This window comes from Panthera pardus, unplaced genomic scaffold, assembly GCF_024362965.1.
Source record: "Panthera pardus isolate Hobbes unplaced genomic scaffold, ASM2436296v1 HiC_scaffold_10, whole genome shotgun sequence".
Lineage (NCBI taxonomy): Eukaryota > Metazoa > Chordata > Mammalia > Carnivora > Felidae > Panthera > Panthera pardus.
The window spans coordinates 61,024,334-61,050,399 of NW_026526655.1; the positions used below are offsets into that span (position 1 = coordinate 61,024,334).

General features: G+C 38.8%; 1 protein-coding gene across 5 annotated transcripts in view; it reads left to right on the plus strand.

The window, feature by feature from the left end:
- Nucleotides 1–25,848, plus strand: part of SLC25A12 (solute carrier family 25 member 12) — a 206,594-nt gene extending 180,746 nt beyond the window's left edge. For all 5 annotated transcript variants that reach the window (XM_019459542.2, XM_019459557.2, XM_019459549.1 and 2 more), the window contains 5 exons: nt 17,827–17,967; nt 20,016–20,154; nt 22,727–22,885; nt 22,999–23,089; nt 24,748–25,848. In XM_019459542.2, coding sequence (XP_019315087.2) covers nt 17,827–17,967; nt 20,016–20,154; nt 22,727–22,885; nt 22,999–23,089; nt 24,748–24,949 — 732 coding nt within the window. In that variant the 3' untranslated portion in view covers nt 24,950–25,848. The remainder of the gene's footprint in view (nt 1–17,826; nt 17,968–20,015; nt 20,155–22,726; nt 22,886–22,998; nt 23,090–24,747) is intronic.
- The last annotated feature ends 218 nt before the right edge of the window (nt 25,849–26,066 follow it).

Genomic DNA, 26,066 nt, shown 5'->3' on the forward strand with positions numbered 1-26,066 from the left:
CTGATGTGGGGCTCGAACTCAGGAACCACGAGATCATGACCTGAGCCGAAGTCAGACGCTTAAGTGACTGAGCCACCCAGGTGCCCCAAGGCTGCTCTTAGTTTCTAAAGGCAGCAGAGAATCAACAGCAGAACATTTCACTTTGGAAGCAGAATATAACCTTTGGGAAAAGAAATAAAACAGGGTATGCATTTTTAAATTTTAAATCTTCATTGCGAACTTTAACCAACTTTTTAAAATATACCAAAACCTCGAAAAAAGACTTCTAATTCAGAATTTATGATAATATAGATGTGCCCTCATAAGTCTTTTGTTGTTGTAGTATCTATATCATAGTTACCTTTTTTTCTTTGTTTTAATATTTTTGTTTTTTAAAATTTACATCCAAGTTAGCATATAGTGCAATGATTTCAGGAGGAGAATCCAGTGATTCATCCCCTACATATAACACCCAGTGCTCGTCCCAACAAGTGTCCTCCTTAATGCCCTCGCCCATTTAGCCCATCCTCTCATCCAAAACCCCACCACCAGCCTTCAGCTCTCTGTATTTGAGTTTCTTATGTTTTGTCCCGCTTCCTGTTTTTATATTATTTTATATTATTTTTGCTTCTCTTCCCATAACTGTTTTGTATCTTAAATTCTACATATGAGTTAAATCGTGTATTTGCCTTTCTCTAATTTCCCTTAGCATATAATACACTCTAGTTCCATCCACGCTGTTGCAAATGGCAAGATTTTATTTTTTTGATTGCCAAGTAACATTCCATTGTGTATGTATATACATATATGTATATATACGTATGCATACGTATATGTATACACACACACATACATACATACCACATCTTCTTTATCCATTCATCAGTCCATGGACATTTGGGCTCTTTCCATACTTTGGCTATTGTCAGTGGTGCTGCTATACACATTGGGGTGCATGTGCCCGTTCGAAACAGCATACCTGTATCCTTTGGATAAATACCTAGTAGTACAATTGCTGGGTCATAGGGTAGTTACATTTTTAATTTTTTATTTTATTTTTATTTATTTATTAAAAAAAAATTTTTTTTTAACATTTACTTATTTTTGAGATAGAGAGAGACAGAGCATGAACGGGGGAGGGTCAGAGAGAGAGGGAGACACAGAATCTGAAACAGGCTCCAGGCTCCGAGCTGTCAGCACAGAGCCCGATGCGGGGCTCGAACTCACGGACCGCGAGATCGTAACCTGAGCCGAAGTCGGTCTGAGCCACCCAGGCGCCCCAATTTTTTGAGGAACCTCCATACTGTTTTCCAGAGTGGTTGCACTAGTTAGCATTCCCACCAGCAGTGCAAAAGGGTTCCTCTTTCTCTGCATTCTTGCCAATATCTGTTGTTGCCTGCAGTTGTTAATTTTAGCCATTCTGACAGGTGTGAGGTGGTATCTCATTGTGGTTTTGATGTGTATTTCCCTGATGATAATACAGTTACTCTTGAGTAAGTTTTACAGCTCTGCAGAGAGGGAAAACAAGCGTGTTTCTGCCTGGGATCAAACTGGGGACCTTTCGTGTGTGAGGTGAACATGATAACCACTACACTAAGGAAGCCAGCTGTTGTATAACCTATACATTGACCTTTAGGTTTAACAATTGCTTGACCCTTCTTTCGGTGGGGTTGGGGCAGTATTTGTGTGTATGGTTACCCATAAATATATGTTACAGATGCTGTATGTGTAGCATATATAACAAATATTTTTGGTTTCAAATATTTTTTTCTCATTGCTCTTATAGGCAAGCCATTCCTATTAGGCCATATGTTTTTCTTTTTCTTTTTCTTTTTTTTTTTTTTTTAGAAGGTCTCTGTATATGTAGAAATCCATACATACATGTATACACACATAATACATGTCCATATCAGACATAATATAATTGAGTGCTTAATTATATCTGTTGTGAGCAAGAATAATATTTTAACGTCAACCTAGAATTTTCAAAGTACTTTAATATGCACATGGTCACTTCTTGTGAAATAGGTAAATGAGGAAAAGAAGCTTAGAAAGGTTAAGTCTCACCCCAAATCACACAGCTAATACATGCTGCAGGTTTCATGTGAGCACCAAATATTTTAAGAACAATTCCTTTTGTTTGATAATGCTCTCTTGGAGAATCAAATCCAGGCCCTCTTCATGTGTCAAAATAAATCTAGGTGAGCCTGTTCAACTTTGTGATGACTTTTCTTTTTTTTTTAATTACATTGTTATCTATATGATAAAGATGTAGTATATATCTGAGGATATAAACACATATGTGACTATTTAGGTGTAATTAACATACCAAAAAATGAACAGATCTTAGATGTCAGCTCAGTGAGTTTTAACAATTGTATATACCCGTGAAATCACCACTCAAGACAAGATATAGAACATTTCACCTCAGAAAGCTGATTCATTCCTCTTTCTAATCAATCATTCCTCTGTTCCCCTAGGTAACCACTGTTGTTTCTTCTTAGATTTCATATAAATGAAATCATACAAAATGCATCCTTTCATACCTGGCCTCTTTTGCTAAACATGTTTTCAAGAGTCATCCTTATTATTGTGTGGGTATCAGTAGTTAGGTTTTTTTTTAATTTTACTGAGTATTATTCCACTGTATGAATTGACCACAGTTTGCTTATTTGTTCTTCTGTTGATGGACATTAAAAAAATTTTGTTAATGTTTGTTCATTTTTGAGAGAGAGAGAGAGAGAGAGACAGAATGAGAGCAGTGGAGGGGCAGAGAGACAGGGAGACACAGAATCTGAAGCAGGCTCCAGGCTCTGATCTGTCAGCACAGAACCCAACGCGGGGCTCGAACTCACAAACTGTGATTTCAGGACCTGAGCTGGTCAGTTGCTTAACTGACTGAGCCCTCCAGGCACCCCCTGTTGATGGACATTTGAGTTTTTTCCAGTTTGTATCTGTTATAAATAAGGTTGCTGTAAACATTCTTGTATAAATCTTTTTGTCAACATTTTTCACAGGTGAGTATTTAAGAGTAGAATAGGGTACAGGTTGTGTTCAATTTAAAAGAAACTGGGTCGCCCAGTCAGTTTAGTGGCTGACTCTTGATTTTGGCTCAGGTCGTGATCTCATGGTTTGTGAGTTTGAGCCCTGCTTTGGGCTCTGTGCTGACAGCATGGAGCATATTTGAGATTCTCTTTCCCCCCTCTCTCTGCCCCTCCCCTGCTCTCTTTTTCTCTGTCTCAAAAATAAATAAATGTTTAAAAAGTTAAAAAAAAAAAAAAAGAAACTGCTAATTGCTTCTTTGAAATGGATGGACCATTTTACAGTCTCAGCAGCAGTGTCAGATATTTGTAATTCCACATCCTCACCAACATTTGATATTGTTAGTCTTATTTTATTTTATTTTATTTTATTTTATTTCTTTAATATTTTTTAATATGTATTTATTTCTGAGAGACAGAGTGTGAGAGAGTGTATGAGCAGGGGAGGGGAAGAGAGAGAGGGGGACAGAGGATCTGAAATAGGCTCTGAGCCTATAGACAGAGAGTCTGACACAGGGTTTGAACTCACAAACCATGAGATGATGACCTGAGCTGAAATCAAGAGTTGGCCGCTTAACCTCCTGAGCCACCCAGGCACCCCAAAGATTTTATTTTTTAAGTAATCTCTACACTCAGTGTGGGGCTCCAACTTAACGTCCCTGAGATCAAGAGTTGTATGCTCCACTGACAGGCAGTCGGGCACCCCTAATTTTTTTATTTTAGTCATTCAAGTTGGAGTGAAAGGATGCCTTTTTGTGGTTTTAATTTTCATCTCCCTGGTGTATAAAGACATTGATCATCCTTTCATGTGTTTTTTAGCTATTTGTATATCTTTTTTGGTAGTATCTATTCAAAGTTTTCTGCTTATTTTTTATTAGGTTTTTATATTTTTTATCATTGACTTGTAGGAGTTCTTTATCCATCATGGATGTAGTCCTTTGTCAGATGTATGTATTGTGAGTATTTTTCCCAGTCTGTGACTCATCAGTTATCTCAATGTGTCTGTGGGGTTTTTGTATTGAGGTATAATTGCCATATAACATATTAGTTTAAGGTGTACAACATGATTCGATGTTTGTACATACTGTGAAATGATTACCACAAGAGTGTAGTTTCCCTGTCACCATAAAGTTACATAATGTGCAGTATAGTATTGTGTATAGTCACCATGCTGTACATTACATCCCAATGACTTAATTATTTTATGCCTGGAGGTTTGTGTGTCTTGACCCCCATCTCCTATTTCACCCACCCTCCTAATCTCCCTACCTTCTGACAACCACCAGTCTGTTCTCGGCACCTATGAGTTTTGTTTTATTCATTTATTTTGTGTTTTAGATTCCACACATAGGTGAAATCATCCACTCATTGCCTTTCTCTCTATGCTTTATTTCACTTAACATAATATCCTTAAGGTCCATCCATGTTTCTACATGGCAAAATTTCATCTTTTTTTATGCCTGAGTAGTATCCCGTTGTAAACATACACCACATCTTCGTTATCCATTCATCCATTGATGGACACCTTGGTTGTTTCTATATCTTGGCTATTGTGAATAATGCTGCAATTAACATAGGGGTGCAAATATCTTTTCAAAGTAGTGTTTTGTTTTCCTTTGGATAAATACCCCAAAGTAATATTGCTATATATATGGTAGTTCTATTTTTAAGTTTATGAGGAAATTCCATACTGTTTTCCATAGAGGCTGTGCCATTTACATTCCTACCAATAGTGCACAAGCATTCCCTTTTCTGTCTGTCTTCACCAACACTGGTTATTTCTTATCTTTTTGATAATAGTCAATCTGACAGGTGTAATATAATATCTTATTGTGGTTTTGATTTGCATTTCTCTGATGATTAATAATGTTTAGCATCTTTTAATATGCCTATTTTGCCACCTGTATGTCTTTTTTTGGAAAAATGCTATTCAGATGCTCTATCCATTTTTTAAATTGGATTTTTTTGTTGAATTTATATGAGTTCTTTACATATTTTGGATGTTAACCCCTTATTGGATATATGGTTTGCAGATATCTTCTCCCATTGAAGTAGGCTGCCTTTTCCTTTTGCTGGTGGTTTCATTTGCTGTGCAAAAGCTTTTTAGTTTGATGTAGTCCTACTTGTTTATTTTCACTTTTCTTGCCTTTGCTTTTGGAGTCAGATCCAAAACAATATTGCCAAGAGCAGTATCAAGGAGTATACCACCTATGTCTTCTTCTAGGAGTTTTTGTTTTTTTTTAAATAGTTTCTGCTCTTATATTTAAGTTACTACATTTTGAGTTAGTTTTGGTATTTGGAGTAAGAGAGTGATGGCAGCTTCATTCTCTTGCATGCGGCTGTGCAGTTTTCCTAACACCATTTATTGAGGAGACTGTCCTTTCCCTATTGCATATTCTTGCTGCCTTTACTGTAAAGTAAATAACCATATATGCATGGGTTTATTTCTGGATTCTCTTTTTGTTCCATCGATCTATATCTTTTATGCCAATACTATACTACTTTGCTTACTGTCACTGAAAAAAAAATTTTTTTAAACGTTTATTCATTTTTGAGAGACAGAGAGAGACAGAGAGAGACAGAGCATGAGTGGGGAAGGGGCAGAGAGAGAGGGAGACACAGAATCCGAAGCAGGCTCCAGGTTCTGAGCTGTCAGTACAGAGCCTGACACAGGGCTTGAACTCACGAACTGCAAGATCATGACCTGAGCTGAAGTCGGATGCTCAACCGACTGAGCCACCCAGGCACCCCTTGATTACTGTGATTTTTAAATATAGTTTGAAATCAGGGAGCTTGAGGTCTCCAGCTTTGCTCTTCGTTCTCAAGATTGCTTTGGCTACTCAAGATCTTTTGTGGTTCCATATAAATTTTAGGATTGTTTGCTCCATTTCTGTGAAAATGCCATGGGATTTTCATAGGGATTGAATTGATTGCTTTGGGTACTTTGGACATTTTAGCTGTATTAATTCTTCCAGTCCATGAGCACAGGATATCTTCCTATTTATTTGTGTCTTCTTCCATTTCTTTTATCAATGTAGTTTTTCTCATACAGGTCTTTCACTTCCTTGGTTAAATTTATTCCTAGGTATTTTATTCATCTTGATGCAATTGTAAATGGAATTGTTTTCTTGATTCCTCTTTCTGATAGTTCATTGTTAGTATGTAAAAACACAACAGGTTTTTGTATATTGACTTTGTATTCTGCAACTTTATTGTATTTGTTTAACAGTGTGTTGGTGGTCTATGGGGTTTTTTAATATATGAAATCATCTCATTTGCAAATGATGATCTTTACTTTTTCCTTTCTAAACTGGATGCCTTTTGTTCCTTTTCCTTGCCTGATTTCTCTGGCTAAGATTGTCAATTCTATGTTAAATAAAAGTGGTGAGAGCAAGCATCCTTCTCTTGTTCCTGATCTTAGAGGAAATGGGAAATGCTTTCATTTTTTTCACCATTGAGTGTGATGTTAGTTGTGGGTTTGTCATAAATGGATGCTGAATTTTGCCAGATGCTTTTTCTGCATCTATTGAGATGATTGTGTGATCTTTAGCTTTCATTTTGTTAATGTGGCGTATCACAATGACTGATTTGCAGATGTTAAACCATCCTTACATCCTGGAATAAATCCCGCGTGATCATGGTATATGATTTTCTTAATGTATTTTTGAATTTGGTTTGCTAATATTTTGTTGCGGATTTTTACATCTATGTTCATCAGGGATTTGGGCCTGTAATTTTCTTTTTTTGTGGTGTTCTTGTTTGGTGTTTGGTATCCGGATAATGCTGGTCTCATAAAATGAAATTTTGAAGCATTCCCTCCTCTTCAGTTTTTTGGAACTTAGAGAAAGGATAGGTATTAGATCTTCTTTAAATGTTTTGTAGAATTCACCAGTGGAACCATCTGTTTCTGGACTTCTGTTTGTTGGTAGGTTTTTGATTACCAAGTCAGTTTTCTTCTTAGTAATCAGTCTATTCACATTTTCTGTTTTTCTGTTATTCAGTCTTGGAAGACTGAATGTTGTATGTTTTTAGGAATTTACCCATTTTTTTTCACGGTTGTCCAATGTTGGCATATAATTGTTCATAGTAGTCTTTTATGATCCTTTGTATTTCTTTGTTATCACTTGTTACTTCCTGTCTTTAAAAAAAATTTTTTTTTATTTAAATCCAAGTTAGTTAACGTGTAGTGTAGTAATGATTTCAGGAATAGAATTTAGTGATTCATTGCTTACATATAACATCTAGTGCTCATCACAAGTGCCCTTCTTAATGCCCAACACTCATTGAGCCCATCCACCCCCCCTCCAACACCTTGCCAGCAACCCTCAGTTCTCTGTATTTAAGAGTCCCCATTAAATTTGTTTTTAATGTTTATTTATTTTTGAGAGAGAGAGACAGAGCTCAAGAGGGGAAGGCCAGAGAGAGGGAGACACAGAATCCGTAGCAGGCTCCAGGCTCTGAACTGTCAGCACAGAGCCCGACGTGGGGCTCAACTCAGGGACTGCAAGATCATGACCTAAGCCAAAGTCAGATGCTTAACCGACTGAGCCACCCAGGCACCCCTCTCCCTCTCTGGTTTTATCTTATTTTTGCTTCCCTTCCCTTATGTTCATCTGTTTTGATTCTTAAATTCCACAAATGAGTGAAATCATATGATATTTATCTTTCTCTAATTTCATTTAGTATAACGCACTTTAGTTCCATCCACATTGTCATAAATGGCAAGATTTCATTCTTTTTGATCACCAAGTAATATTCCATTGCATATATATGCCACATCTTTTTTATCCATTCATCGTTCGATAGGCATTTGGGCTCTTTCCATACCTTGGTTATTATTGATAGTACTGCTATAAAGATCGGGTGCATGTACCTGTTCATGTAACTTCCTGTCTTTTATTTCTATTTTTATTTATTTGGGAAGCCTTTTTTTTTTTTAATTAATGTAGCTAAAGGTTTATCAGTTTTGTTTATCTTTTCAAAGAACCAGCTCATAGTTTCATTGATCTTTTCTAGTTTCTTTTTAATCTTATTTATTTCTGCCTTAATATTTATTATTTCCTTTCTTCTTCTAACTTTGGGCTTCATTTGTTCCTAGTTCCTTTAGGTGTAATGTTAGATTGTTTATTTGAGATTATTCTTGTTTTTTGAGGCAGGTCTGTATCACTCTGAACTTCTTATATCTGCTTTTGCTACATTCCACAGATTTTGGTGTGTTATATTTTCATTTTCATTTGTATCAAGGGATTTTTAAAATTTTTACTTAGATTTCTTTGTTGACCCATTGGTTATTCAGTAGCAAGTTATTACTTCTTCACATCTTTGTGATTTTTCCTTTTTTATTTTTTTGTGATTGATTTCCAGTTTTGTATTGTTGTGGTCTGAAAAAATGCTTGATAGGATATCAGTCTTCTTAAATTTACTGAGACTTGTTTTGTGGCCTAACTTGTGATCTCTCCTAGGGAATGTTCTGTGTGCACTTGAGAAGAATGTATGTTCTGCTGCTTCTTTGTGGAATGTTCTATGTATGTGTTTTTATATATCTATATATCTATATATCTATATATCTATATCTATATCTATAGTTTATATATAGTTTATATATATATAGTTTATATATATAGTTTATATATATATATATATATAGTTTATATATATAGTTTATATATATATATATATAGTTTATATATATATATGTATGTATGTATCTGGTCTAATGTATCCTTCAAGGCTGATTTTTCCATTTTTATTTTCTGTTGAGGTGATCTATCCATTAATGTAAGTGGGGTATTAGAGTCTCCTACTATTATTGTATTGCTGTTGATTTTTCCCTTTGGGTCTGTTAATATTTCCTTTATATATTTAGGTGCTTCTATGTTGAGTGCATAAATATTTACAAATGTTATATATTCTTGCTGTATTGACTCTTTTATCATAATATAATGCCTATCTTTGCTTGATTAACAGTGTTTTAAAGTTTGTTTTGTCTGATAAGTATAGCCACTCTGGCTTTCTTTTGGTTTCCATTTGCATGAAACATCTTTTTCTGTCCTTTCATTTTCAGTCTGTGTGTGTCCTTACATTTGAGATGAATCTCTGGTAAGCAGCATATAGATGGGTCTTGTTTTTTTATCCATTCAGCTTCTTTATGTCTTTCAGTTGAAGAATTTAGTCCATTTATGTTTAAAGTAATTACAAGTAGGTGTGTGCTTATTGACATTTTGTTAATTGTTTTCTGGCAGTTTTGTAGTGACCTTCTGTTCTTCTTGTTCTCTCTTCTTGTGGTTTGGTGCCTTTAGTGTTATGTTTAGATTTCATTTTCATTATCTTTTGTGTATCTACTATAGGTTTTTGCTTTGTGATTACGAGGCTCACCTATATCAGCCTGTATGTATACTAGTCTATTTTTTAAAATTTTTTAATGTTTATTTATTTTTAAGAGAGAGAGAGAGAGAGAGAGAGACAGACAGACAGACAGACAGACAGTGTGAGTGGGTGAAGGGCAGAGACAGAGGGAGACACAGAATCTGAAGCAGGCTCCGGGCTCTGAGCTGTCAGCACAGAGCCCAATGTGGGGCTCGAACTTGTGAACCATGAGATCATGACCTGAGCCGAAGTTGGACTTAACTGACTGAACCACCCAGGCACTCCTATACTAGTCTATTTTATGTTGATAACAAGTTATGTTTGAATGCATTCTAAAATTCTACATTTTTACTACGCTCACCTCCAATTTTATGTTTTTGATGTCACATTTTATATCTTCTTATTCTGTGAATTGTTGTAGTTATTTTTACTGCTTTTATCTTTTAACCTTCATGCTAGCTTTATAAGTCATTAGTCTACTACCTTTGCTGTACATTTACCTTTACTGGTACAGTATTTACTTTCATATGTTACTTTGTTACCCAACCAGTACCCTTTCTTTTCAGCTTAAAGAAGTCCCATTAACATTTATTTTTAGGCTAGTTTAGCAGTGATGAGCTCCTTTAGTTTTTGCTTGTCTGGAAAACTTTACCTCTCCTTCAATTCTGAATGATAATCTTGCTAGCTAGAGTATTCTTGGTTGGGAAATTTTGCTTTCAGCACTGAATATATCTTTGTCATTCCCTTATGGCCTGCAAAGTTTCTGTTGAAAAATCTGCTAATAGTCTCATGGAGTTCCCTTCTATATAACAGGTTCTTTTTCTGTTGCTGCTTTTACGATTATCTCTTTAACTTCTGAGACTTTAATTATAATGTCTCTTGCTTTGAATCTCTTTGGCTTCATCTTATTTGGAACTTTCTGGGCTTCCTAGATCTGGGTGTCTGTTTCCCTCCCCTGGTTAGGAAAGTGGTCAGCCATTATTTCTTCAAATAAGTTATGTCTCTTTCTCTCTCTTTTCTCCTTCTAGGAGAATTTTGTTCTGCTTGATGTTGTGCTATGAGTCCCTTAAGCTATCTTCACTTTTTTCCTTTTGCTGCCCTGTTTGGTTGAGTTCTGCCCTGTCTTCCTGGTCACTTATCCTTTTTTTCTGCTTCATCTGGTCTGCTCTTGAATCCATCTAGTTTATTTTTCAGTTCAGTTATTGTGTTTTTCAGCTCTGTAACTTCTTTTTTGTACTTTTTTACATTATCAGTCTCTTTATTGAAGTTTCTTCATCTATTCTATCAAGATTCGTGAGCATATTTATGATCATTACTTTGAACATTTTATCAGGTAAGTGACTTCTCTCCATTTCATTGTTTCTTTCATTAGATATTTTTTTCCTGGAATTTTATCTTATTATTTCATTTAGGACATATTCCTGTATTTCCTCCATTTGTTTGACTCTGTTTGTTTCTCTATCATGAGCAAAACAGCCATCTCTCCCAGTCTTGAAGAAGTGCTCATAGGAAGACTGGGGATGTGTTTCTATCTGCTGTCTGTGTACCCTGGGGGTGGTAGTCTGTCAGGAACTGTCTCTCCAATTGTTTTAGTCCTGTGGACCCCAGAAATGCAGGCCCCCTGACCACTACAGCCAGATGCTTGTCAAGGGGCATCCCCTGTGCAGACTGCTTATACCCACTTGCTTTGGCAGGGCCACAGGAGAGGGCAGGGCCAGGGCAAGCTCACTTGCCAGGTTTAGCAGGACCAGGGCTACAGAAGAGGGCAGGCCTGGGGTAAGGCTGCCCACTGGGTTTAGGCAGGGCAAAGCTGCAGAATAGTGCAGGGTCAGGGCAAGTGATGCTAGCAAGGAGAGGAAGAATGCAAGACTGATGCCTACCAGTGCCAGCACTAGCAAGGCAGGAGAGTGCACAACCTGTCCCCAGAGAGGATTCCAACAGACCCTTGTCCTTCCAGCAGATACTTTATGTCTAGCCTATGGATTTCTTTCATGTATGTCTAGGTGCCCTTTAAGCTGTTTCTTTTACACTGGGTCCCAGGGTGAGTGAGTATGTGCACAAGCCCTTGAAAAGGGGAGTCTCCGTTTCCTTCAGCCCTTGGGTCTCCTGGAAGTGAGCCTCACTGGTTTTTAAAGTCAGACATTTTGGGGGGCACTTGGGTGGCTCAGTTAGTTGGGCATCCGACTTCGGCTCAGGTCATGATCTCGTGGTTCATGGGTTCGAGCTCCATGTCGGGCTCTGTGCTGACAGCTCAGAGCCTGGAGCCTGCTTCGGATTCTGTGTCTGTCTGTCTGTCTGTCTGTCTTCTCTCTCTCTCTCCCCCTTCCTCCCCTCCTCATGCTCTCTCTCTCTCTCAAAAATGAATAAACATTGAAAAAAAATTAAAAAAAAAATAGTCAGGCATTTTGGGAACTTGTCTGTCTAGTACAGGTCCCAAGGGTTGGGGTACCTGATATGGGCTCGAACCTGTTGCTTGTCAAGGATACACTCTGTATTTGTGATTTCACTCTAGAATGGGTGGGGTTTTTGGCAATACTGCATCTCTGCCTATTATACCTATCTCCATGTGGCCTTTTTATCTGTTGTGGAGGAGCTGTTGAGCTAGTTTTTAGGTCTTTTTTGGAGAGAATTGTTCCATATGTAGTTGTAGATTTGGTGTGTTCTGGGTTTTCTCATACTATCATGTTGACCTGCCCACTCTATGGTTGTTTTTTCAAAGAAAAGGTTACGTAGAGTTTCTTAGACATATCTGTAAACTTAAATGGGAAAAAAATTAATGTCTTTCCAAGTCAAAAACGCAGAAGGTTTAACAGTCTAAATAGACTAACCTATATGTAGTTTTTAAACATCTCTCTGCTAAGTACCTGTTTTTATGTTTAAACTCTAACCAGAGCACTTACCTGCCTGATCACATTAACTCTTTCAGGGAGTGTATACTTCTGAATGGGTAGAAGTCATACAACTCAGGGTGTATTTTTTGTTCAGCAGAAGGCTAGTGTAATCTTAATGTGTTGCAGATATTCTTAGCCCTGTGTGAACATACCTCCTGAACAACATGTCCCTTCCCTTGATATCTTGCTTTCAGTCTACAGTGCTCTCACATTAGTGCACAAGAGCTCTGTGAGGTATATTGGGCTGTTGTTGGGATCCCTATTGTCATATAGGAAACCAAGGAATGGGAAGGGTATGACCTATCCAGGGTTACAAAGTCAATGACACTATAGGTCAACAAACCTAGAATCTTTCCACTCTTCCATGCTTCCTCCCTTCAGTCTATGCATGCACACACTGTAGGTGCAGCAAGAGGTCCATTTGTTAGTTGGAGCATCTACTGACCCTAGGGCCAAGATTTGTAGCTAGCCAGCTCATTATACTCAACAAGCTGAGTTTGCACATCTCTAAAGAGTTGTTTGGGAGCAGTCTCTCCACCTCCCATCCCCCCAATCAGTGTGTTCCCAACTTGATGCTTGCGTATTTATGTGAACACATACATATGTGTACAGGTTCAAAGTCCATATATATTTATGTCAGAGGGGCTCACGATAGATACACAGATTCTGACTCTTCCTTTACTCTCGTTAGAGGTATGTGTAGTTTTATCTATTCATGTCTTAACACCCTCACATATATTAGTGACTCAACAATGAGCAAATTGTACTTTAGTCCTTTTAAGTTATCATGGCCCTAGGCTATTTTAGAAAGAACCATTAATATTTCCCATTGCTTTATAAAATATGTAAGAATGTTTGGTTGATGGTATCTGAGACAGAGTCACTGTCTGTTCCTATACTTCTGGAGTCAGTCCTGGTGACAGTTAATTCTGTGACTTTTATTTGTTTGGCTATTTTAAATGCACATAGTTTGTACATCTGCTCAAGTTCCTGGTGTGGCCTTAAACTGAAATTAGATTTTCATCAATATCTGTAAGGAAAGACTTTATAATGAATTGTTCAGATTGTGGTTAGAGGGAAATATTTCCAAACTACAGGAGAAACAGATCAAAGAAGAAAGTAAACAGGAGACTTGGCACGAGCAGGGCCAGGTCCTCCTGCCTATTTGTGGACTCTGCCCCTGGGGCAGGATTGTGAGGGCAGGAGGTTGAGCAGGCCTGATCCTGCGTGCAGCCCCTTGGCCTCGGGCACATCAGAGGCTTGGTGACATCTCAGTTTTCCATCCTTTTTTCCTGACTTTTGCTGTCCACTTTAGTTGGTTTATTTTCTCATTAAGAAAAAATTTATGTGACACAAGATTGAATGGAAGTGTTTACATTCTTTCTCTTTCTGTTATATATAGATAACCTTCATTCAAAATGGGAGTTGTTCTCTTTTGTGTCATTTGTAATTCAATTCTAGAACAAAGAAACAACTTAGTACTGAAAAGTGAAAGCTTCTAAAACAGTTTTAATATCAATGCTTGCTTCTCTCTATAAAAATAGGCAACAAATTGGAAGAGGGAAATTTAGCAAGTAGAAGTTTAAAAGTTAATTTTGATGATTTGATGAGTGAAACAAGTTCCTCAAAGGTATTGTATGGAATGGTGTTATCTAATGGAAGCATCAGTACAAGGAGCAGCAGGATCTCAGATGAGACCGTGTCCACTTAAGACTGCATAGCTGTGTATCATCATAATTTAATTTGAAATTTTATATATCTTGGTGTCTGTTATTTCAGATCACTATCTATATTTGGTTACATTGTTTGATGTTCATACCTAAATAGATGGATAAGCCTGTTTAAAGTTTTGGATCCACAGATAACTAGTGCTAACTAGTTTTTAAAATGCATTCAACGTATATAAATTACCAAATTTATTCTGGGGAAGAATGTGTGAGAGAGGACATAGTCTATAAAAGAAGTCATTGTTTCTAAGACCAGTTCTGTTTCTCATTATTTTTTTCTATTTTTTGTTTTTGAGCAGTTAATACATTTCATGATTCAGAATTTAAAAGGTACAATAGGATATGCTTTCAGATATACATTTCTCTTTCCAGGAGGCAACCAATATTTTCATCTCTAAGCCATTCTAATTTTGATGAACTTAGGTTAATTTTGACATATTGGTCATCAGTGGATACCTATATTTTATGTTTTGTTTACGTTGGCATGATTTTATTATGATCTTATTACCTGATCAAGAGCATATAATTGTTTCCACTTAACTCTTTCCTTACTTGGGCATTTACATTCTTTTGTTTAATTTATTGCTCTTTAAAGTAGCAAACATTTGCATATTTGTAAAAAGCAAAACATATGGACATATTTGTAAAAATATACTTTTTATTCTATTGTAAAGTTATCATATTTTTATTTCACAATTTAACACTTCTGAAATTCAGCATATTCAATGATTATATTTATTATAACCAGGGTTTCTTCCTTGTGAAAAGCTGTTTTTAATGTAATAATATTACTTAAAATCAGTAGAGCCTTAAAATAGAAATGATATTTTCCTATATTTGTGTTTCAGAGTGGAAACAATTAAGAATGTGATAAAACCTGGGGCACCTGGGTGGCTCAGTCGATGAGTGTCCAGCTCTTGGTTTTGGCTCAGATCATGATTTCACAGTTTCATAGGTTCAAGCCCTACATCGGGCTCTGCTCTGGCAGGATGGAGCCTGCTTTGGATTCTTTCTCCCTCTCTGCCACTCCCCGATTCGCACTGTCTCTGTCTCTCTCTAAATAAACAAACTTCAAAAATTTTTTAAAAAATGTGGTAAAACATAATCTTTGTTCTGGGTCACTAGATTTCTTACTAGAGCAGTTGAATTAACTGCAGGTTTTATCCCCCCATCTCATGTTCCCAGTTTAGGTCAATCTCAGAGTTCGGAAAAGGACAGCACATATTTGCCATGTGTGTTTCCCTTTAATTGTTACGAAATATCCAAAGTTTTAGACAACTTAAATAATCATTTTTATTATTTTTTAAATTATTCAATGTTTCTGGATAGTATTTGCCTACATATTCCTGGGTCTATCATAAAATGTAAGTAAATTTTAATAAATATCATAGAATATAAATAAATATAATAAAATACAAAAGTATAAGTTTTACCGCATATACAGACTTGTGCAATTGCTAGATGTTTTCCTCCTTCAAATATAGTAGAGTATGTAGGTGTGAATGAAACTCATAGATATGTGCCTTGCTATAGTGTCATTGCTTTGTTGTTTAATGCTCGCTTGTCAGATGTATGTATAAATCCAAATCAGTTTAGTTTTGTCATTATGTCCAGTGCATTGTCAGGACTCAGTATGCATTCTGGGTAACAGATCTTCAAAGCACACAACAGTTAATGTGTTACACGTTACATGTACACTGAGAAAGAAATGTGAAGAGATGTTAAAGGAGTGCAAATCTCAGTAAACTGGCAGTTATTTCCAGAAGGGTGTGGCAAGCCGGGGAGGAGGAAGTGTGGGCTGGGAGACTGCTGGTTGGAATACTCTTGCTCTGTGGGATGTTTTAATTTACTAATGATTAAAAACATGGAAGAACTTTGTATTTATTTAAACATGATGTCCATATTTAATGTGAGGATCACCCAAGGTTTGACATCATCTGGTGGTGACATCATCTGGTTTGGGGGTTATAATCAAAATTTGTGTTTCTGTTATTATTTGTTTAATTCTGCTTTAGTTGAGAACGTAAGGTGCATTTTCCCAAAGATGGTCTTTGCAACCATTATTTAAACAAGAGATTTCAGGGAAGTAGTAAACTTTTTCAATTCGTTTGGTCTTTAATACTAGCTGCAGGAGCAATTACTTGGATTATCATTTTAACATAATTTTTTACCCAGAAATCCTTTTGAAAGTATTGTTTGCTTAGATTGAAACATTGAAATGCTTCCTTCTGCCTGCAGTGCAACAGATTAAAAGAGAGGGAAACACAGGCAAATCAACATGTAAAATTGGGTCACGTATCATTTGGGGACTTGTGTGCCAGTGGTCTGGATTGTCGACTTGGGAGCTGCAGGAGACCCAGAGAGAGACAGCAAATTGCTTGCCCCCTGTGCTTGGTGGACAAAAAGGGGATTAGGGCCCTGGGGGATCCAGGACAGTAAACTGCCCACGAAGTGGAAAGGAATCTCGCCTCAGTGTTGGCAGTCGTGGATGTCATGGATGGGAGTGAGGGGTCAGGATTGGAGCAGGCGTAGTTGAGGGGTTTCCAGCTCCGGCCAGTTAGCAGAATGGCTGCGACTTGCTGCCCCGTGAAAGTAGGACTGGAAGGACTGTGGGTTTTAGATAAATGAACAGGGATGGGGGTGAAGGTAGAGTGTTGGGTTTTATGGGTATTGTTTGCAATATTTCTATACCTGTGGAACTATAGTGCCCCAGTGAGGCCTTTACTGTTTCCTGATTCACATGTGACTTGCTGTTGCAGTGAAGTTATGATTATAGAATATAATTATGACTATATGAATATGGTTATGATCATGTAATATAAACAGCTACAGTTCAGATGAAGATGTGCAAATGAGATTTTTTCACTTCATGGAGATGTATATATTTATTTATGTTTTAACAAATGTATTTTTATGTATCCATACACATACACACACCCATATACGTTTTTTACTTTCTTACAAAAACTAAAAAAAAAAAAAAAAGTTGGTAGCAGTTTTGTTAAACATTCTTCTTTTTTTTCTCCTCTACTAGTTAACAGATTTCAGATGCAAATACACCCTCATTATCCAAATTCAAATCCCTGTCACTCACCACCATTGTGGAGTGTGGCTTTGATTTGCCAGTTTTGTACTCGTGGTAACTAGAGGTTCCACTTCCTAGCAGAGTTTTTCTGGTTTTGTCTTAATACTGAAAGTGTCTTTCTACATTCTCTCCTTTTAGCTGTGTATCTGTCTCCAGAGTTTTGCTCAGGATAATATATTTTAGAATTTGAACCATGGGAGACCTTTTCCCCTCTGACTTAAGGCACGTCTGTGGGGGCGAAGTTGTGTTAATTGCTTTACAATCCAAGGCAGTGGAAATGGGTGGCTGAGCGAAAAAGAATGACTGCTAAGAAAAGAAAAAAAACAACCATAGATCCAAATTTTACCTCCAGCTTACAAAAGATACCAACCAGTCTTCTACCATCACTTTCCCTTTCATTGGGGAACTCCCCACTGCCTCATCTGGCTTCACTTTTGTTTTCCAAATGAGTTTATTAGTTTTGCCATTTTGGGTGCTGAGTTGACTCTGGAAAAACTGGTCTGAGAAATACTCCTGACATTTCAGATAGAAACAAACCCAGACATAGATTGACTTGAATTTGGGACCATCCCCGTGGGCCCCTCCATTATTGGCCGAAGCGTGGGACTCTCAGTCTCCTGTAAAGAGGGAAGAGTAAAGTGGTACCATGTAGAGGCTTTTCTGGGTTTTTCTTGGTTATACTGTCAGTCGGTCTCTGATTTGGAAATCTGCTTCTGTCTCTCCTCCCTTGCCTACAGGCTGGCGGCTCTCAAGTCATCTTTACTAATCCATTGGAGATAGTAAAGATTCGCCTACAGGTAGCTGGAGAAATCACCACAGGACCCAGGGTCAGTGCCCTGAATGTTCTCCGGGACCTGGGACTTTTTGGTCTGTATAAGGTGGGTAGATTCCCTTGGGTTATCTCAGTAGACAGCTTATAATGTACTCAATAGAACCGTGAAAGAATGTGGAAACCAGGCTTCTCCCTCCAAACTGGAAAAGTAATTTTGTCCAGCAGGGTAGTCCCTTGAGTACAAAATCAGACAAAAAGAAAAAATCAGGACACTTCTATTAGAGGCAGTGGGATATACAAACACACTCTCCTGTTGTCATCTTCAGGCTTTTATGAGGCTGCCAGCAGGGAGGCCAGCACTGCAGACCTGCTGGCTTTAGGCTCACAGCCTTTTATTTGACCACAGGTTTGGGAAAAGTTTCTTTGGTGTTCTCTTTGGGCTGGTTTAGGACTTCAAAATAGTCTTGTGTTTATTTTGAGTCTGAGTTATCTCTATTGTTATCTTCCCAGTAGGAGCTTCTGTTTGTCTTAATAATTTGACCACAGTGAAACAGTAGTAGAGTTTGGTAGAATTCAGGTCTTAAGAAGTTAAGTGGTAGGATTTGTCAATAATGAATTCCATTCAAAAAAAAAACAAAAAAAAAAAAACAGAGTGTACTGTACTTTAGCAGAATGCCAGTCAACAGATTCCTTCCCTGCAGGTATACTTACTCCCATCATTACAGATCAGATGTAATGGAGCAGAAGCTATTATTTTTCTTAAACAAGGAAGAGTATTTCTTTCCATTCTTTTGCCTGGTATAAGAGGGGAATACGTAAATTTAGCTGCTATTAGACAACTGTGTTTCCACAGCATCTGATTTATTTATAGATCTGTTGCTGTAGAAATGTGTAAATTGGCTTCTGGAGCTGCAAATTAGAAATCAGAATTTCTCTAGATTAGATTCACACAGGTACAGGGCTCTTGGGAGACCAGTAAACCAATGATGCTTGAATCTTGGGAGAGTTCTGTATACATTCCCTCCCCTCCACCCGCAATTTCCATCCTTTTTTTGGAATTACCTTTGAGAGCTAAATTTATTGATACTGTTTCTGTCTGTATCATTCTTCAGAGAGTTCTTGGAATTTTTTTTTTTTTTTTTTTTTTTTTTTTTTTAATGTTTGAGTTTGTCTTTTGAAAACAGAACCATTAGGGAAACAAGTGCCAAAGACAGTGTATTTGCCTGGCTAGATAAAGCCCTGGGCAGTAGAATAGCATGGGCTACTAACCAAGCTGAGGGAGGCATTTATTGTGAGCTTTCTACTCCCGTGGAAACTTCCACTAAAATAATTTATCCTAGTTCCCCACCCCCGCCCCTCCTCTGCTGTTCAGGACATAGGGGCCGAGGAGGGAAGATTGGTGGTTTCTTTTTTCCCCTTTTGTAGAATAGTCACCTTTCTTTTCCACTGCCATTGTCTGTAGCTTCTTAACTGGTACTTCATGGGTTCTAAGCTGTGTAGATTGAATTGGTGAATTTCCAAGTCTGTTGCCACTCATGTCCTTCCCCATTGCATCCACCAAAGCCACACGGAACAAGCAGCCTGGAAGTTTGAGAATTAAATTTTTTTAACCTTAGAATCTGAATCTGGGGGTGCCTAGGTGGCTTGGTTGAGCGTCCAACTTTGGCTCAGGTCATGATCTCACGGCTCATGGGTTTGAGCCCTGCGTTGGGCTCTGTGCTGACGGCTCGGAGCCTGGAGCCTGCTTCAGATTCTGTGCCTCCCTCTGTCTCTTCCCCTCCCCTGCTTGTGCTTTCTTTCTCTCTCTCTCTCTCTCTCTCTCTCTCTCTCTCTCTCTCTCTCTCTCTCAAAAATAAATAAACATTAAAAAATCTGAATCTGTATTGGAAATGCCAGAAAATTCTTAGTTATCAGGATAACATCCTTACCCACTTAATGAACTCTAGGACTCGAGTCCACAAGCCTTTCTCAAACTTTGAGCCATGTATATTTGTCTATGCTCCTCTCGCCCCCCCCCCCCGCCCCCCATTTCTATTCCACATCAGTCCCCATGCTGTTTGAGGGAATACCTAATACTTGTCACCCTGGATCCCTTATGGGCATTCATGGCCCTGTCTACATAACTGTTTTGCACTATTTCCTCACTTGTGACAGGGTGCCAAAGCGTGTTTCCTCCGAGACATTCCCTTCTCTGCAATTTATTTTCCTGTTTATGCTCATTGTAAACTACTTCTGGCTGATGAAAATGGACACGTGGGAGGTATAAATCTCCTTGCAGCTGGAGCCATGGCAGGTAACTAGAATTTTCTTTTTTAAACCAAAGAACCCTTCCCCCATTCTCTTTAAGAAGTACAGAATCTCTGTGTACCGTCTGCCTTTATTTCTGGAAGGGTTATTGTTTGTATCTGACTTAGTTTAAATATGATCACTTTTTTTCCTTTGTGGGATGTGCTCTAATTCTGATGAGAGTTAATTACATTTGCATACTGTGGATAAACAGCATAATGCAGCTTAGCAACTCAGAGCCAAATTAGATCTGCCCATCTAAATTGGGCTTTCATCATTAATGTGCGCCTCCCATGCCCCTGAAACCTTGGGTGTAGCCAAGCTAAGCATTAAGGTGGAAAAATTCTTCATCAAATCAGTTGCTTCATTGTATCTTATGTGATGCCCAGGTCTAGCCTGCCTCACTTGCTATTTCTGCATGTTGGAGTCCCCATGATTTGCCTTAGAACTTGAGCTTTCCTCACGATATTGTCGATGTTCCTTCTACCGTCATTCTAATGAGATCAAAGTAAAGCAGTACTTCCCCAGCAAACTACCCCATACTCAAATGGGCATCTCTTCTCTGTCCTTTAACACTTTCTTTAATAATACTTGTTTGCGTAAGTTTTATCTTCTGTACTAGGCTGGGAGCTTTTTGCAGGGAGGAGTTTTATTCTCTTTATCCTTACTATTCCTTCGTGGCCAGCATGGTAATAATAGGAGCTCAAAAAATGTCAGTGGGATAAATGAAAATCTTCATCTGGTCTAAGATCCCAAATTAGACACAAAAGAAATTCCATCTGAAAGAGGAGCCTAACACATGCAGGAAGGTACTAAGATGTTTTCTTTTGATCGCACAGGCCTAGCCTTCCTCTTGAAGGAGCTGACTGGGGATAGTAGGGGAGGACCACGTGTCCTTGGCTGCACCGGCACTCAGAAATGACAGAGGAAGGAAAAGGCATGTGTTTGCTCTCCATTACTGCTGGTCACAGATAGAAACATGAAGGGTGTACACAAACCCAAACGGAGTCCCCAGATGCTGGTGTAGGTCTAACTGCCTGGACTCATGGTGCTGTATAGCTCTCACTGGGTTCGTTCTCCTCTGGTGCCCTGGCTATACAGCAGAACAGCCTGAGCACTTCCTGAAGTGTGGGGTGCGTATGGTGGGGTTCTAAGGGTGTTGGGATGGACCATGTTCTTGTCCTCGCCCACGATGACAGGGAATGACTTGTGATGGTTAAAAAACTCTCCAGGGAGCTCTGAGTCCTTACTTGGGGTCTACCAAATCCCGTGTCCTCTGGCCTTTGCTATTTCAGTCAACTGCACATTTGAAAGCCAGAAAAACTATCTGCTCTGTCTTGGCACTGAGTGCTCATCCAGCCTCTTTTGGGTACTCACCAAAGGCTCCCAGTTTTAAATGGGGCCAGGAAATTTTCCCTCCAGACTTTGGCCTGTGCTTTCCAGTCAGCAGCAAAAAACCAGCCAAAGAACAGTCTAATCGTGGACAGGCATTTTGCCAACAGTTGATGGAACCAAGGAAACATTTCCATGGAACTGTCAGCACCAACTTTTTGCCCACAGATACTCGATGTCAAGTTTTCATAATGGAAGATGATTTTTCCTCATTTTTTTTCCAGTAAAGCCTTGCTGGCAGGGCCTGAGAACATTTAGAATTCAGAACATTCCAAAGACAGGCAATTTTCCTTGTTTCATCTGAATACAGTGCAGGACCATGTGGAAGGGGGGGTATTCGCATCATCCTGTAACAGACTCCCACAAAGTCCACTAGCTCCACCTGCCTGGTGATGATTCAGTGATATTCAGGCCATTTGAATATCTTCCCCCTGAGGAAGGTTATCTTCCTCCTTTATTCCCTGCTTTGTTTTATGTGAAAGACGTGGTTGTGAAATCCATTTTGGGTGTCCCGCTGCTGATCAATCTCAGCATGACCCCAGGGAGCTCACGCACGGGGGATAGATAATAAGGCCTTTTGATGATCGGTTCTCATATTGTTCCTTAACTGGTTGCCTGGCTGCCTCTGCTCCAATTGTAATGACTTCTGTCATGTAAGCATGTCTGAAAGGAGTCCCAGTCAACTCTTGAGTTAGCCCCTCAGACAGGTGAGTGGATATGAGTACTGACAGTCACCTTGCACAGTAAGATGACAAGAATCAGCAAAAACCACTGGTTTGTTGTCAGGTACATTTAACATCTCATTAAATGGACAGTGTCCTCATTTCTTACTACATACATAAATACTTGTGTCTTATCTACCAAAAAAAGGCGGTAAAATAATTGAAACCTAAAGAGGAATACTTGGGAATCATCCTCGTAATATTGCTGCATTTTTTCCTGTCACAGTTCTTTGGGATCATGCAGTGTAGAGTGATTATCCTAATTCATAAAGAAAAAAGAATTCTGTTCCACACTGAAGCAGCTAGTAGGCTTATGTGTCCTTTTTCCCATGAGTGCCCAGGCATCTATTTAAGAAAGTTTGAGTTAGAGCAGTTAAAGTTGCTAATTGTATTGTTAGATGTTAGCAGTATGTCTGTTCTTTATAAGGTACTTTGGATGACTTACATGTGCCTTTCTCCTGAAAGGTGTGCCTGCTGCTTCTCTGGTGACCCCCGCTGATGTCATCAAGACAAGATTGCAAGTGGCTGCCCGTGCTGGCCAGACGACATACAGTGGTGTCATTGACTGTTTCAGGAAGATACTCCGGGAAGAGGGGCCCTCAGCATTTTGGAAGGGGACTGCAGGTAGGGACTAGGGCCGTACAGAATGGCTGTCTGGTGTTAGGGACCTGCTCCCATTACTCACTGGTCGGCTTTGCCACAGCCATGTTAAGTATCCCCACTCCCATCTTTTTCAGCTCGAGTGTTTCGATCTTCTCCCCAGTTTGGTGTTACCTTGGTCACCTATGAACTTCTCCAGCGGTGGTTTTACATTGATTTTGGAGGCCTGTAAGTGCAGCTATTCAACTCCTTGTAAAAGAAAGCACCAAAATCAAAGTAGGCTTATGGCCTACAAAGGCATTTTTGAAACTATTAGAAACTAGGAGGACAGAGAATCCTACAGGACCAGTGCATTTAAAACAAACAGTGGGCTTGGGGTGCCTGGGTGGTTCAGTTGGCTAAGCATCCAACTCTTGATCTCAGCTCAGGTCTTGATCTCAGGGTTGTGAGTTCAACCCCTGCGTGGGACTGCACACTGGGCACGAAGCCTATGTAAAAAAATAAATAAATAAAACAAACAGTGGGCTTGAGAAGCTTCAGTATCAGGGGAGTGAGACCTTGGTAGGGGGACATCATACACAGTATTAAGCAGTTACTTGGGGAAAGTGAAGGCAAGCAGCAAATTAAAATGTTATGTGAATAAATTATCTTTTTTAGTATAAGCAAATACTGAGCTTCATGGATCTAGGTCCTTATTCTTTGAATTTATTATATGGTCTTTTAACCAGAAGTAATGTAAATTTGTGTTAGTAACACTTTAATGAACTTTGTTTCAAAGGCTCCATCAAGCCCTTTCATACTTCCAAGACTTCATTATTCACCATAATTTATGACTAGATAGGTATAGGTGTTCTTAGAGCTAACAAACAGGAAAAAAAGAGAGGTTATGCCCATGGACATAATCACTGGTGAGATCTAGGTCAGAAATTGGGCCACTTGAAGTCTGTTCTGAGAAGAAAAGGAACTACTTGTTGAATCTGCTGAGGGGGGAAGGTTGTACCCGAGCAAGTACTTATCAGCTTTTTAGCAGATGATCAAATCCCATATCTGGGTCCTAACCTCATAAACCTTTGACCCCCTTTCTTGCTCAAAGGCCAAATAGGAAATTAGCTGTTGAACCAAGAAGTAGAGGGACTTAAACAAAGGAAGTAAGAATAGTAGTCTCACAATTCCAGGCTCTTCTATGCTTTCAGATTGTGTAAAAGTAAGAATTCTATTTCTCTTTAAATTTAGTAATACTTCATGAGTTTACTATTTAAAAAGTTAGCTTTTTAAATTTTTTTTTTTATTATTTTTTTGAGAGACACAGAGAAACAGAGTGTGGGCAGGGGAGGGGCATAGAGAGAGAGAGGGAGACACAGAATCTGAAGCAGGCTTCAGGCTCCTAGCTGTCAGCACGGAGCCCGACGTGGGGCTCGAACTCACAGACTGTGAGATCATGACCTGAGCCGAAGTCAAACGCTCAACCAATTGAGCCACCCAGGCACCCCAAAAGTTAGCTTTTTAAACTATGTCAGAATAAAAGAAAAATATAAACTTTTTATGACTAATTTATGCTTAGTACAGAAAATTTGGAAAATGAAAAAGTGTAAAAGAGAAAGTCACCCATGGTCCTGTTTCCCAGAGAGTGTTAATATTTAAGTGTATTTGCTTCTGATCTTTTTTCTGTGGACCTATTTATAAATTGAGACCACCAAAAAAAAATGTGAATGTGTTGCTTTCCAAGCAGCTATAAATCATAACAAACGTAGCATAGATGACCAGGAACTGTTCGGACGAGCACTCCTCTTTGTGGCACATGGGTGAGGCTGAAAGTGTTCTCCCATCCTCATGTGCCATCCTCATCAGTCTTGAGCGCACTAACCATTAGCTTTTCCTATCAACAGCAAGCCCTCTGGCTCAGAACCGACACCTAAGTCACGCATCGCAGACCTTCCTCCTGCCAATCCTGATCACATCGGTGGATACAGACTGGCCACAGCCACTTTTGCTGGCATTGAAAACAAGTTTGGCCTTTATCTCCCCAAATTTAAAGCTCCTAGTGTTGCTGCGGTTCAGTCAAAGGCAGTGGCGGCGGCCGCTCAGTGATGAGACAACCACTGAGTGTGGCAAAACGGTTGCCCTGGAGAGAGGGGCCTCGAAGAGCAGCCCTGTAATGTATCCAGTCAGCTGCATGGTGCTGACTGAGCTGAGGAGTCAAACTATTCTTTCTATATGACATATACATATATTTGTTTATAAAGTAATCATTTGCCCAGGAAAAAGCGACAACGCAGTTTCAAGCTTTAGTCTTAAGTGTTGAAATGTTTTCTAAGCCTTGGCATGAATTAGTGTTCTAGACTGCTTTGCACAGCTTGCACTTATAGTGACTGTACATATTGTACATCTTTGTACAGAGACATCTTGGCACCTCATCCCAACAAATCACGTTTATAGAATGTAATGCGGTTCTAAGTGGCTTGAAATGTACAGAATGTTTTGAAAGTGTTTTATTAAGAGTCACACAAAAATAAATGTATTAAAATTAAATTCATTCTCTTATTGGTGACTTATAGAAATAAAGCATCAATATTGGATGTATTTAATTCCCAGCTCGTTTTCCATTCTGGAATAAAAAGGTATTTGCTGATAAGGAGGCATAATGAGGCCAAGTGCTTACACCATTGAATAAGAGATCCTTGGAAGATGCATGCTAGTAGATGCCAGAGGACCAGGCTGATGACTCGTGTGTGCTGATGTGTTTCCATTTGTATTTAATATGTGTATAGATTCTCCTCTGTTCATCAATCAAAAGGCATTTCCTAGACAGCTCCTCTCCTGTCAGTGGGCATACGGAAATAGGGATGTCTCCAGCATTACTGGCTTAGTTTTGCTTTCCTCTGACACAGCAAGGCAAGGGCCTAGCTTTTAAGATTAAAAGATACTTTGGCAATTTTCCTTCATATGGACATGTTTCCAATCAAAAATAAAATGCACACCAAAATGTATGCATGTAGTTGGATTTTCCTTCATAAATACTCTGATAGTGCTTTTTATTTTGATTCACTACCAGTTCCAAAGAACTCATGATCAGGAATCCCTCTCTCCCACTTCTATAAGAAAGTATTTGATTTGGAAAGGGCTCTGGGAGTGAGGGGAGGGAGGACGATAAAGAGAAGCTGTATCTTGGGATTTTTAGTGGGGTCTAGGTTCTTCCTTATGAATC